Raw genomic sequence first — 15,398 nt, forward strand, 5'->3', positions numbered from 1 at the left:
GTGTTGTGTTAACCAGATCCTTCCTGGGGTGAAGGTTAGGGTTACCGTAGTAACAATGTGTTGTGTTAACCAGATCCTGCCTGGGGTGAAGGTTAGGGTTACCGTAGTAACAATGTGTTGTGTTAACCAGATCCTTCCTGGGGTGAAGGTTAGGGTTACCGTAGTAACAATGTGTTGTGTTAACCAGATCCTGCCTGGGGTGAAGGTTAGGGTTACCGTAGTAACAATGTGTTGTGTTAACCAGATCCTTCCTGGGGTGAAGGTTAGGGTTACCGTAGTAACAATGTGTTGTGTTAACCAGATCCTTCCTGGGGTGAAGGTTAGGGTTACCGTAGTAACAATGTGTTCTGTTAATCAGATCCTTCCTGGGGTGAAGGTTAGGGTTACCGTAGTAACAATGTGTTGTGTTAACCAGATCCTTCCTGGGGTGAAGGTTAGGGTTACCGTAGTAACAATGTGTTGTGTTAACCAGATCCTGCCTGGGGTGAAGGTTAGGGTTACCGTAGTAACAATGTGTTGTGTTAACCAGATCCTTCCTGGGGTGAAGGTTAGGGTTACCGTAGTAACAATGTGTTGTGTTAACCAGATCCTTCCTGGGGTGAAGGTTAGGGTTACCGTAGTAACAATGTGTTGTGTTAACCAGATCCTTCCTGGGGTGAAGGTTAGGGTTACCGTAGTAACAATGTGTTGTGTTAACCAGATCCTTCCTGGGGTGTGTAACAATGTGTTGTGTTAACCAGATCCTTCCTGGGGTGAAGGTTAGGGTTACCGTAGTAACAATGTGTTCTGTTAATCAGATCCTTCCTGGGGTGAAGGTTAGGGTTACCGTAGTAACAATGTGTTGTGTTAACCAGATCCTTCCTGGGGTGAAGGTTAGGGTTACCGTAGTAACAATGTGTTGTGTTAACCAGATCCTGCCTGGGGTGAAGGTTAGGGTTACCGTAGTAACAATGTGTTGTGTTAACCAGATCCTTCCTGGGGTGAAGGTTAGGGTTACCGTAGTAACAATGTGTTGTGTTAACCAGATCCTGCCTGGGGTGAAGGTTAGGGTTACCGTAGTAACAATGTGTTGTGTTAACCAGATCCTTCCTGGGGTGAAGGTTAGGGTTACCGTAGTAACAATGTGTTCTGTTAATCAGATCCTTCCTGGGGTGAAGGTGGTTATCGCCAACACAGAGACCAAAGGACCTCTAGGAGACTCCCACCTGGGAGAGGTGAGACAAATTCTACAGGTCATATTACATGGCTATATGTCCCCTATCTGTCCTACTATGAGGCAGATGTATGGCCCTGGAGGATAGCTATGGTATACAATACCAGTCAAAATTTTGGACACCTGCTCATTCCAGAGTTTTTCATTATTTTAACGATTTTCTACATTGTAGAATAATAGTGAAGACATCAAAACTATGAAATGACACATCATGTAGTAACCAAAAAAGTGTTGAACAAATCTACATTTATTTGAGGTTCTTCAAAGTAGCCACCCTTTGCCTTGATGACAGCTTTGCACACTCTTGGCATTCTCTCAACCAGCTTCATGAGGTAATCATCTGGAATGTATCTGGAATGTATTTCAATTCAATTTGAAAGTTTCTTGAACTGCAGTCGCAAAAACCATCAAGTGCTGTGATGAAACTTGCTCTCATGAGGACCACCACAGGAAAAGAAGACCCATAGTTTCCTCTGCTGTAGAGGATAAGGTCATTAGAGTTACCAGTCTCTCATCTCATGAGGACCACCACAGGAAAAGAAGACCCATAGTTTCCTCTGCTGTAGAGGATAAGGTCATTAGAGTTACCAGTCTCTCATCTCATGAGGACCACCACAGGAAAAGAAGACCCAGAGTTTCCTCTGCTGTAGAGGATAAGGTCATTAGAGTTACCAGTCTCAGAATTTTGACCCCAAACTTTTGAACAGTAGTGTGCATATAAACTCAGCAAAAAAAGAAACGGCCCTTTTTCAGGACTGTCTTTCAAAGATAATTAGTAAAAAGCCAAATAACCTCACAGATCTTCATTGTAAAGGGTTTCAACACAGTTTCACATGCTTGTTCAATGACCCATGAACAATTAATGAACATGCACCTGTGGAACGGCCGTTAAGACGTTAGCTTACAGACGGTAGGCAATTAAGGTCACAGTTATGAAAGCTTAGGACACTAAAGAGGCCTTTCTACTGACTCTTAAAAACACCAAAACAAAGATGCCCAGGGTCCCTGCTCATCTGCGTGAATGTGCCTTAGGATTATCCAAGATGGCGTAGCAGTCGGACATGTGTTTTGTCTTGTCCCAAGTAAATATAGTTTTCTTCCTCGTTTTTTTTCGTATAGATTTCATATATATTCTAATCTCACTTTCAATCTACAGACTGAATATACTCTCCTGCATCCCGCCTCATCCAATGTGGTTAGGATCTGCTATTTTTATACTTTAGAACCTGAACCCCCATCAGAAGCTAGCCAGCTACTGGCTAGTAGTCAGTTAGCCACTTCTAGCGGTCTTCACTCTTAACTCAGACACAAGCAAGCCTCCGCTTGGTTAATACCTGCCAGTCTGCACAGAGCGATATCAACCCAGAGCATATCGGACTGCTTTTTCTCTACCACATCTCCAGATTCCTACCGCAAGCCCTGAACCTTTACACCGGATCATTGCAGCTAGCTAGCAATCTGAGTGGCTACCTCTGGCTAATGTCTCTGTCCCGAAACAAGCACCAGTTAGCCTTGAGCTAGCCTCCCTAAAACACTTCAGCGAGCAGGCCTTTCTAATCGACCTGGCCTGGGTATCCTGGAAGGATATTGACCTCATCCCTTCAGTAGAGGATGCCTGGTTGCTCTTTAAAAGTGCTTTTCTCACCATCTTAAAAAGCATGTCCAGTTCAAAAAATGTAGAACTAAGAACAGATATAGCCCCTGGTTCACCCCAGACTTGACTGCCCTTGACCAGCACAAAAACATCCTGTGGCGTTCTACATTCACATCGAAAATGTCCCCCCCCCCCCCGATTTGCAACTTTTCAGGGAAATCAGGAACCAAAATACACAGTCAGTCAGGAAAGCAAAGGCTAACTTTTTCAAACAGAAATGTGCATCCTGTAGCACAAACTCCAAAACGTTTTGGGACACTGTAAAGTCCATGAAGAATAAGAGCACCTCTTCCCAGCTGCCCACTGCACTGAGGCTAGGAAACACTGTCACCACCGATAATCGAGAATTTCAATAAGCAATTTTCTACGGCTGGCCATGCTTTCCACCTGGCTACCCCTACCCCGGCCAACACCCCCCACAGCAACTTTCCCCGAGCCCCCGCTTCCCCTTCACCCAAACACAGACAGCTGATGTTCTGAAAGAGCTGCAAAATCTGGATCTCTACAAATCAGCTGGGCTCGACCCTCTCTTTCTAAAAATGATCTGCCAAAATTGTTGCAACCCCTATCACTAGCCTTTTTTATTTATACGTTATTTTACCAGGTAAGTTGACTGAGAACACTTTCTCATTTTGCAGCAACGACCTGGGGAATAGTTACAGGGGAGAGGAGGGGGATGAATGAGCCAATTGTAAACGTGGGTTTATTAGGTGACCGTGATGGTTTGAGCGCCAGATTGGGAATTTAGCCAGGACACCGGGGTTAACACTCTTACGATAAGTGCCATGGGATCTTTAATGACCTCAGAGATTCAGGACACCCGTTTAACATCCCATCCGAAAGACTGCACCCTACACAGGGCAGCCCTACACAAGGCAGTGTCCCCAATCATCATATTTATTTTTTTAGACCAGAGGAAAGAGTGCCTCCTACTGGCCCTCCAACACCACATCCAGCAGTGTCTGGTCTCCCATCCAGGGACTGACCAGGACCAACCCTGCTTAGCTTCAGAAGCAAGCCAGCAGTATGCTGCTGGCATATGGGTGGTATGCTGCCTGTTCAACCTCTTTCATATTGTCTGAGATCCCCAAGGATTGGAAAGCTGCCGGGGTCATCCCCCTCTTCAAAGGGAGAGACACTCTAGACCCAAACTGTTATAGACCTATATCCATCCTGCCCTGCCTTTCTAATGTCTTTGAAAGCCAAGTTAACAACACAGATCACCGACCATTGCGAATCCCTCCGTACCTTCTCCACTACGTAATATGGTTTCTGAGCTGGTCATGGGTGCACCTCAGCCACGCTCAAGGTCCTGAACTATATCCTAAGCTCCATCGATAAAAGACAGTACTGTGCAGCTGTCTTCGTCGGCCTGGCCAAGGCTGTCAATCACGGCATTCTTATCGGCAGATTCAATAGCCTTGGTTTCTCAAATGACTGCCTCACCTGGTTCACCAACTACCTCTCAGACAGAGTTTAGTGTGTCAAATCGTAGGGCCTGTTGTCCAGACCTCTGGCAGTCTCGATGGGGGTGCCACAGGGTTCAATTCTCGGGCTGACTCTTTTCTGTGCTGACTCTTTTGTGCTGACTCTTTCAATGATGTTGGTCTTGCTGCTGGTGATTCTCCATTCCACCTCTACGCAGACGACACCATTCTGTATACATCTGGCCCATCTTTGGACACTGTTTTAACAAACCTCCAAATGAGCTTCAATGCAATACAAAACTCCTTCATTGGAGTGCAGCTCACAGATTGGGTGCAGCTCACAGATCACTGCACCTGTACACAGCCAATCTGTAAATAACACACCCAACTACCTCATCCCCATATTGTTATTTATCTTCTTGCTCTTTTGCACCCCGGTATCTCTACTTGCACATTCATCATCTGCACATCTATCAATCCAGTATTAATGCTAAATTTGAATTATTATGCCTCTATGGCCTATTTATTGCCTTACCTCCCTACTCTTCTACATTTACTGTACATACATTCTTCTATTTTTATTTTATTTTGTGTTATTGACTGTGCGTTTGTTTGTGTAACTGTTGTTTGTGTCGCACTGCTTTGCTTTATCTTGGCCAGGTCAAAGTTGTAAATGAGAACTTGTTCTCAACTGGCATATCTGGTTAAATAAAGGGTTATATATATATATATAATTACCTGGTTAAATAAAGGGTTATATATATAAATACCTGGTTAAATAAAGGGTTATGGTTGTATATATAAATATCTGGTTAAATAAAGGGTTATATATATAAATACCTGGTTTAATAAAGGGTTAAGGTTATATATATATAAATACCTGGTTAAATAAAGGGTTATATATATAAATACCTGGTTAAATAAAGGGTTATATATATAAATACCTGGTTAAATAAAGGGATATATATATAAATATCTGGTTAAATAAAGGGTTATATATATAAATACCTGGTTTAATAAAGGGTTAAGGATATATATATAAATACCTGGTTAAATAAAGGGTTATATATATATATAAATACCTGGTTAAATAAAGGTGTAATAAAAATGCTGCAGGGAGACATGAGGACTGCAGATGTGACCAGGGCAATAAATTGCTATGTCCGTACTGTGAGATGTCTAAGACTGCGCTACAGGAAGACAGGACGGACTGCTGTTCATCCTCGCAGTGGCAGACCACGTGTAACAACACCTGCTCAGGATCGGTACATCCGGACATCACACCTGCGGACCAGGTACAGGATGGCAACAACAACTGCCCGAGTTACACCAGGAACACACAATCCCTCCATCAGTGCTCAGACTGTCCTCAATAGGCTGAGAGAGGCTGGACTGAGGGCTTGTAGGCCTGTTGTAAAGGCAGGTCCTCCCTCAACCGACATCACCGACAACAACGTCGCCTATGGTCACAAACCCACCGTTGCTGGACCAGACAGGACTGGCAAAAAGTGCTCTTCACTGACGAGTAGCGGTTTTGTCTCAACAGGGGTGATGGTAGGATTTGCGTTTTTCGTTGAAGGAATGAGCGTTACACCGAGACCTGTACTCTGGAGCAGGATCGATTTGGAGGTGGAGACTCCGTCATGGTCTGGGGCGGTGTGTCACAGCATCATCAGACTGAGCTTGTTGTCATTGCAGGCCATCTCAATGCTGTGCGTTACAGGGAAGACATCCTCCTCCCTCATGTGGTACCCTTCCTGCAGGATCATCCTGACATGACCCTCCAGCATGACAATGCCATACTGCTCATTCTGTGCGGGATTTCCTGCAGGACAGGAATGTCAGTGTTCTGCCATGGCCAGCGAAGAGCCCGGACCACAATCCCATTGAGCACGTCTGGGACCTGTTGGATCGGAAGGTGAGGGCAAGGGCCATTCCCCCCAGAAATGTCTGGGTACTTGCAGGTGCCTTGGTGGAAGAGTGGGGTAACATCTCACAGCAAGAAATGGAAAATCTGGTGCAGTCCATGAGATGCACTGCAGTACTTAATAATGCAGATGGTGGCCACACCAGATACTGACTGTTACTTTTGATTTTGACTCCCCCTTTATTCAGGGACACATTATTCAATTTATATTAGTCACATGTCTGTGAAACTTATTCAGTTTATGTCTCAGTTGTTGAATCTTGTTCTGATCGTACAAATATTTACACATGTTCAGTTTGCTGAAAATAAACGCAGTTGACAGTGAGAGGACGTTTATTTTTTTGCTGAGTTTATATATATAATCTTCCCCTGTCTCTCTGCTAACACCTCTCCATCTTATTGTATCAGGTGTGGGTGAGCAGCCCCCACAATGCAACAGGTTACTACACGGTGTATGGAGAGGATGCTCTGCATGCGGACCACTTCAACACCAAGCTGAGCTTTGGAGACACGCAGACGGTCTGGGCCAGAACAGGATACCTGGGTTTCCTACGACGTACTGAGCTAACCGACGCCAGCGGAGGTTAGAGTCCAGACATCAGATCAATCAAATCACATTATATTTGTCACATGCTTCGTAAACCAGTGTAGACTAACAGTGAAATGCTTACTTATGTCTCCTTTTCCATCAATGCAATATTAAATAAATGTAATAAAAAATAGAACTAGTGACAGGAGGAATATAGTGACTAGGCAACGAGATAGATAATAGACAGTAGCAGCAATGTGCTGTAAGTAGGGGCAAAGGATAGATAATAGACAGTAACAGCAGTATACTGTAGTTGTAAGGGTAAAGGATAAATAATAGACAGTAACAGCAGTATACTGTAGGTAGGGGTAAAGGATAAATAATAGACAGTAACAGCAGTATACTGTAGGTAGGGGTAAAGGATAGATAATAGACAGTAATAGCAGTATACTGTAGTTGTAAGGGTAAAGGATAAATAATAGACAGTAACAGCAGTATACTGTAGGTATGGGTAAAGGATAGATAATAGACAGTAATAGCAGTATACTGTAGGTAGGGGTAAAGGATATATAATAGACAGTAATAGCAATATACTGTAGGTAGGGGTAAAGGATAGATAATAGACAGTAATAGCAGTATACTGTAGGTAGGGGTAAAGGATAGATAATAGACAGTAACAGCAGTATACTGTAGGTAGGGGTAAAGGATAGATAATAGACAGTAATAGCAGTATACTGTAGGTAGGGGTAAAGGATAGGTAATAGATAGTAACAGCAGTATACTGTAGGTAGGGGTAAAGGATAGATAATAGACAGTAATAGCAGAATACTGTAGGTAGGGGTATTGGAGGCCATGGCCATGGAGTCCAGTGCGTGGCCATGGAGTCCAGTGCGTGGCCATGGAGTCCAGTGCGTGGCCATGGAGTCCAGTGCGTGGCCATGGAGTCCAGTGCGTGGCCATGGAGTCCAGTGCAAGATAGTTAGTTCAAAAAAGTTAGTGTTCAGTGCAGGTAGTCTAGGTTAGCCATTTGATAAGCTATTTAGCCGTCTTCTTCAGCAGTTTTATGGCTTGTGCTAGAGAAGGTTGTTCAGGGTCCAGTCGGTTCCAGATTTGGTGCATCTTTACGGCTTGCCCTGCGGGTAGCAGAGAGAACAGTCTATGACTTGGGTGGCTGGAGTCTTTGACAATGGGCCTTCCACTCACACCGCCTGGTATAGAGATCCTGGATGGCAGGGAGCTCTGCCCAGTGATGTACAGGCCATATACAATAGCCTCTTTAGCGCCGTCGCGGTACGGTACCTTGCAGTTGCCTTACCAAGCGGTGGTGCCACAACTAAGGTCGGAACTATACCAGTTTTGCAATATTTTTTTCCATGGCAAAATTTAAAACACGAAGCGAACCAAACATGAAGCAGGTTATTATTATTATTTATTTTTTTGCCCACACTATAGACGGCAAAATCTGTCCTCAAGACTAGTAAAGGTCTGTTAATCCAGGACTAGTAAAGGCCCAAAGTTACAGACTGCTATATCAGTCCTCTAATACAGGACTAGTAAAGGCCCAGAGTTACAGACTGCTATATCAGTCCACTAATACAGGACTAGTAAAGGTCTGTTAATACAGGACTAGTAAAGGTCTGTTAATACAGGACTAGTAAAGGTCTGTTAATACAGGACTAGTAAAGGTCTGTTAATACAGGACTAGTAAAGGTCTGTTAATACAGGACTAGTAAAGGTCCTCTAATACAGGACTAGTAAAGGTCCTCTAATACAGGACTAGTAAAGGTCCTCTAATACAGGACTAGTAAAGGTCTGTTAATACAGGACTAGTAAAGGTCCTCTAATACAGGACTAGTAAAGGTCCTCTAATACAGGACTAGTAAAGGTCCTCTAATACAGGACTAGTAAAGGTCCTCTAATACAGGACTAGTAAAGGTCCTCTAATACAGGACTAGTAAAGGTCCTCTAATACAGGACTAGTAAAGGTCCTCTAATACAGGACTAGTAAAGGTCTGTTAATACAGGACTAGTAAAGGTCTGTTAATTAATCAAATCAAATTTATTTATTTAGCCTTTCGTATATCAGCTGATATCTCAGTGCTGTACAGAAACCCAGCCTAAAACCCCAAACAGCAAGCAATGCAGGTGTAGAAGCACGACTAATACAGGACTAGTAAAGGTTTACCTAGAGGAGAGTTAACAAACATTAACAATGACCCCTACTGACGTTAACCTGTTCCAACACTATTCTAGATTACTGAGAAGAGACTCCTATACCAACACCTACTGTACTCAGACACCATTCAAATCATATCAAACTTTCTTTATCATGTGCGCCGAATACAACAAGTGTAGACCTTACAGTGAAATGCTTACCGGTACTTACAAGCCCTTAACTAACAGCGCAGTTCAAGAAGAGTTAAGAAAATATTTACCAGGTGGACTAAAATAAAAAGTATTAATTTCAAGTAACACAACAATAATGAGGCTCTATACAGGGGACGCCGGCACCGAGTCAGGAAGTAGTTTTTGAAATGCTGTGTAATATCTAGTTCTTATTGGACGTTGCTAACCTGTGTTGCAGAACGTCATGATGCTCTCTATGTGGTGGGGTCTCTGGATGAGACATTGGAGCTGAGAGGGATGAGGTATCATCCCATCGACATTGAGACATCCGTTATCCGCTCACACAAGTGCATCGCTGAATGGTGAGGCACATTAATCTATACCCACATTTCTGTAGTCTTACATCTACACACAAGAGACTCTAGTCCCACAACTACACACAGGAGACTCTATAGTCCCACATCTACACACAGGGGACTCTATAGTCCCACATCTACACACAGGGGACTCTATAGACCCACATCTACACACAGGGGACTCTATAGTCCCACATCTACACACAGGGGACTCTATAGACCCACATCTACACACAGGGGACTCTATAGACCCACATGTACACACAGGGGACTCTATAGTCCCACATCTACACACAGGGGACTCTATAGACCCACATCTACACACAGGGGACTCTATAGACCCACATGTACACACAGGGGACTCTATAGTCCCACATCTACACACAGGGGACTCTATAGTCCCACATCTACACACAGGGGACTCTATAGACCCACATCTACACACAGGGGACTCTATAGTCCCACATCTACACACAGGGGACTCTATAGACCCACATCTACACACAGGGGACTCTATAGTCCCACATCTACACACAGGGGACTCTATAGTCCCACATCTACACACAGGGGACTCTATAGTCCCACATCTACACACAGGGGACTCTATAGACCCACATCTACACACAGGGGACTCTATAGACACACATCTACACACAGGGGACTCTATAGTCCCACATCTACACACAGGGGACTCTATAGTCCCACATCTACACACAGGGGACTCTATAGTCCCACATCTACACGCAATATACAGATTAACTCAGAGACTCGTGATATCTTTCAATATCAGGTGTTGTGCAGCATGTATTCGAAAATTATTTATGTAAGGTCAAACTTGATCAGTTCTATATCAGACCACTGAACTCCTGTCTTCCCTGCCTTCCCCTTTTCCCGTCTCTCCTCCTCTGTCTCCCCTTTCTTCCCCTGTCTCTCCCCTGCCTTTCCCCGTCTCTCTTCCCTGCTTTCCCCCATTTCTCTCCCCTGCCTTCCCTGTTTCTCCCCCTCTCTGTTCTGTTTTTACTTGCTAGTAGTGGAGCTCACACTGTTAATGCTGACGTTATAATCTGAACTTCTCTCCCTCTCCTCCCTGTCTCAGTGCTGTGTTCACGTGGACCAACCTCTTGGTGGTAGTAGTGGAGCTGTCTGGGTCAGAGCAGGAGGCTCTGGACCTCGTTCCCCTGGTGACTAACGTTGTTCTGGAGGACCACTACCTGATAGTGGGTGTAGTGGTGGTGGTAGATCCAGGGGTTATACCTATCAACTCAAGAGGAGAGAAACAGAGGATGCACCTACGGGATGGCTTCCTGGCTGACCAGCTGGACCCCATTTATGTGGCCTACAATATGTAAACAACAACATATCAACAAGATGTAAACACCTGGACTCCGTCTATGTAACATGTAAACAAAGGAGGAGGAGGAGGGAGAGCCGCTCAGAGAATGAGAAATGGACTATGGACCACACAGCAGAAACCTCTTGGTGTCTCTTTCTCCCTGTTTGAGTCCCAGCAGAATAGTGATGGGTCTTGGTGGGGCTGTACAGTCAGAATAGTGATGGGTCTTGGTGGGGCTGGACAGTCAGAATAGTGATGGGTCTTGGTGGGGCTGGACAGTCAGAATAGTGATGGTCTTGGTGGGGCTGTACAGTCAGAATAGTGATGGGTCTTGGTGGGGCTGTACGGTCAGAATAGTGATGGTCTTGGTGGGGCTGTACAGTCAGAGTAGTGATGGGTCTTGGTGGGGCTGTACAGTCAGTATAGTGATGGGTCTTGGTGGGGCTGGACAGTCAGAATAGTGATGGGTCTTGGTGGGGCTGTACAGTCAGAATAGTGATGGGTCTTGGTGGGGCTGTACAGTCAGTAAAGTGATGGGTCTTGGTGGGGCTGGACAGTCACAATAGTGATGGGTCTTGGTGGGGCTGTACATTCAGAATAGTGATGGGTCTTGGTGGGGCTGTACAGTCAGAGTAGTGATGGTCTTGGTGGGGGCTGTACAGTCGGAATAGTGATGGGTCTTGGTGGGGCTGTATAGTCAGAATAGTGATGGTTCTTGGTGGGGCTGTACAGTCAGAATAGTGATAGTCTTGGTGGGGCTGTACAGTCAGAATAGTGATGGGTCTTGGTGGGGCTGTACAGTCAGAATAGTGATGGGTCTTGGTGGGGCTGTACAGTCAGAATAGTGATGGGTCTTGGATGGGTCTTGGTGGGGCTGTACAGTCAGAATAGTGATGGGTCTTGGTGGGGCTGTACAGTCAGAATAGTGATGGGTCTTGGTGGGGCTGTATAGTCAGAATAGTGATGGTTCTTGGTGGGGCTGTACAGTCAGAATAGTGATAGTCTTGGTGGGGCTGTACAGTCAGAATAGTGATAGTCTTGGTGGGGCTGTACAGTCAGAATAGTGATGGGTCTTGGTGGGGCTGTACAGTCAGAATAGTGATGGGTCTTGGATGGGTCTTGGTGGGGCTGTACAGTCAGAATAGTGATGGGTCTTGGATGGGTCTTGGTGGGGCTGTACAGTCAGAATAGTGATGGGTCTTGGTGGGGCTGTACAGTCAGAATAGTGATGGGTCTTGGTGGGGCTATACAGTCAGTATAGTGATGGGTCTTGGTGGGGCTGTACAGTCAGAATAGTGATGGGTCTTGGTGGGGCTGTACAGTCAGAATAGTGATGGGTCTTGGATGGGTCTTGGTGGGGCTGTACAGTCAGAATAGTGATGGGTCTTGGATGGGTCTTGGTGGGGCTGTACAGTCAGAATAGTGATGGGTCTTGGATGGGTCTTGGTGGGGCTGTACAGTCAGAATAGTGATGGGTCTTGGTGGGGCTGTACAGTCAGAATAGTGATGGGTCTTGGTGGGGCTGTACAGTCAGAATAGTGATGGGTCTTGGTGGGGCTGTACAGTCAGAATAGTGATGGGTCTTGGTGGGGCTGTACAGTCAGAATAGTGATGGGTCTTGGTGGGGCTGTACAGTCAGAATAGTGATGGGTCTTGGTGGGGCTGTACAGTCAGAATAGTGATGGGTCTTGGTGGGGCTGTACAGTCAGAATAGTGATGGGTCTTGGTGGGGCTGTACAGTCAGAATAGTGATGGGTCTTGGTGGGGCTGTACAGTCAGAATAGTGATGGGTCTTGGTGGGGCTGTACAGTCAGAATAGTGATGGGTCTTGGTGGGGCTGTACAGTCAGAATAGTGATGGGTCTTGGTGGGGCTGTACAGTCAGAATAGTGATGGGTCTTGGTGGGGCTGTACAGTCAGAATAGTGATGGGTCTTGGTGGGGCTGTACAGTCAGAATAGTGATGGGTCTTGGTGGGGCTGTACAGTCAGAATAGTGATGGGTCTTGGTGGGGCTGTACAGTCAGAATAGTGATGGGTCTTGGTGGGGCTGTACAGTCAGAATAGTGATGGGTCTTGGTGGGGCTGTACAGTCAGAATAGTGATGGGTCTTGGTGGGGCTGTACAGTCAGAATAGTGATGGGTCTTGGTGGGGCTGTACAGTCAGAATAGTGATGGGTCTTGGTGGGGCTGTACAGTCAGAATAGTGATGGGTTTTGGTGGGGCTGTACAGTCAGAATAGTGATGGGTCTTGGTGGGGCTGTACAGTCAGAATAGTGATGGGTCTTGGTGGGGCTGTACAGTCAGAATAGTGATGGGTCTTGGTGGGGCTGTACAGTCAGAATAGTGATGGGTCTTGGTGGGGCTGTACAGTCAGAATAGTGATGGGTCTTGGTGGGGCTGTACAGTCAGAATAGTGATGGGTCTTGGTGGGGTTGTACAGTCAGACCAGGAAGGCAAGGGACTAGATGGGACTGGAAGAGCAGGCAGGGGACTAGACTGGAGGAGCAGGCAGGGGACTGGAGGAGCAGGCTAATGCCAACACTGTGGAGGAGATGGGAGGGACTGATTGTTTATTCCAGCTGGGTTCCTTTAACAATGTTATGTTACAATTTTATATCATACACTTATTAATACTTTATGGCATGAAGAGTTGAAGACACATTTCATGTCCTCCTTCGTCTCAGTAGTCCATTCCAAAAATAACTGTTGAAACAGTCCAAAACAGAGAACTTTAACGTATAAAATATGTCATATATTATTCCAACACTAATTGTTTCAGACTTCATGTAATCAGTTGATACTCTGGCAAAGAACATCATTGGAATTTAACATGATCAACTTGCCACATGTTTTAAATGAGGCCTTAAGTATTCCCAGATGCCTGTTCCTGTCTGATTTTACTTGTGTTGATGTGAGGCAGCTGGTTGGCTGAGGAGGAGGTCAGGTTGAATGATTAGCCCTTGTGCACGTCCCAATATCTCCTGAAGTGTGCGCTTGTTCACTACTTCCCACAAATCTAAAAGCATTGTATTGGTGGAGGCATGGTCTACTGGGAGTTTCCACCGTATTTGTTATACCAGTCATTTCCTTTCTAATCAGTGGAGGGATGTGAACACGTTCACACTTTAAACATTTGGAGTATAGCCCTTCTCTCTGTGTGGCTGAATACTCTTTCATTGTTTGTATCTAGTGGAATCTGGAGGTATTTTTGCTGAATATATTATGAATAAAAAGCTCACAGATCACATGGAGCCATGGGGTCTGATGAGGGCCAGGCGGTGACATATTACATGATTCTCTCAGAAGACTTCTCTAATGAGTGAGAGGTTGCAGTACATGTTGTTCCTCTACTGTCATCCATCATACCTGCTATGTTAAGACCACTCCTCTGTATCCATAGTGCATCCTGTTGGCCCAGGCAACAGCCTGCTGTAAGTATGTGCAGAGTTATGTAAGTTAATAGTATTGGGCCCCAGATAGAGCCTCTTGCTCTGGGTACATGGTTCATGTGTGGGAAGAGACTGAAGATGTTTCAGATGAACCTCCTCACTAACCACATATTAACATGTTACTGTCTGAAGACAACAGAACAAAAGGAAAGAAGCCGTGTAATATGTATTGTATGAACACTGAGGACTGGCTACTGCAGGGAGGCAACACCCTGGGGACTGGCTACTGCAGGGAGGCAACACCCTGGGGACTGGCTACTGCAGGGAGGCAACACCCTGGGGACTGGCTACTGCAGGGAGGCAACACCCTGGGGACTGGCTACTGCAGGGAGGCAACCAAGCAACACCCTGGGGACTGGCTACTGAAGGGAGGCAACCAAGCAACACCCTGGGTACTGGCTACTGCAGGGAGGCAACCAAGCAACCCCCTGGGGACTGGCTACTGCAGGGAGACAACCAAGCAACACCCTGGGGACTGGCTACTGCAGGGAGGCAACCAAGCAACCCCCTGGGGACTGGCGACTGCAGGGAGGAAACCAAGCAACACCCTGGGGACTGGCTACTGCAGGGAGACAACCAAGCAACACCCTGGGGACTGGCTACTGCAGGGAGGAAACCAAGCAACACCCTGGGGACTGGCTACTGCAGGAAGACAACCAAGCAACTCCCTGGGGACTGGCTACTGCAGAGCGACAAACAAGCAACTTTCTGACAGACTGTTCTGATGAATGGTGACATCTGTCATCCTGGAGATATTTTGAGGACATTCTGTTTGTGTAAAGATTCACGTGTCTATGGTTTGTTGTCATTATTTTCACAACATGCTTTCTTAATAAATACAATACTTTTATCACATGATGATGTTTATACTTGGAGACTGAAAACCTGATTAATCAATTGTAGACTAATGGTGAAATGCTTACTGACCCTTCCCAGCAATGCAGAATAATAATAGAAACAAATAACAACACAACACATTTAATCTAGTAAAAATTGCCTGTTTTAGGTCAGTTAGGATCACCACTTTATTTTAATAATGTGAAATGTCAGAATAATATTGGAGATAATTATTTATTTCATCACATTCCCAGTGGGTCAGAAGTGTACATACACTCATTTAGTATTTGGTAGCATTGCCTTTAAATTGTTTAACTTGGGTCAAAC

At 45.4% G+C, this 15,398-nt stretch overlaps 1 protein-coding gene across 7 annotated transcripts in view; it reads left to right on the forward strand.

Annotated features, from left to right (window-relative positions):
- The window catches only part of dip2a (disco-interacting protein 2 homolog A), a 238,573-nt gene extending 223,481 nt beyond the window's left edge, over nucleotides 1-15,092 (forward strand). For all 7 annotated transcript variants that reach the window (XM_064976987.1, XM_064976988.1, XM_064976991.1 and 4 more), the window contains 4 exons: nucleotides 1,140-1,214; nucleotides 6,630-6,804; nucleotides 9,335-9,458; nucleotides 10,549-15,092. In XM_064976987.1, coding sequence (XP_064833059.1) covers nucleotides 1,140-1,214; nucleotides 6,630-6,804; nucleotides 9,335-9,458; nucleotides 10,549-10,801 — 627 coding nt within the window. In that variant the 3' untranslated portion in view covers nucleotides 10,802-15,092. The remainder of the gene's footprint in view (nucleotides 1-1,139; nucleotides 1,215-6,629; nucleotides 6,805-9,334; nucleotides 9,459-10,548) is intronic.
- The last annotated feature ends 306 nt before the right edge of the window (nucleotides 15,093-15,398 follow it).

The sequence above is a fragment of the Oncorhynchus masou genome, chromosome 10 (genome assembly GCF_036934945.1).
Source record: "Oncorhynchus masou masou isolate Uvic2021 chromosome 10, UVic_Omas_1.1, whole genome shotgun sequence".
Lineage (NCBI taxonomy): Eukaryota > Metazoa > Chordata > Actinopteri > Salmoniformes > Salmonidae > Oncorhynchus > Oncorhynchus masou.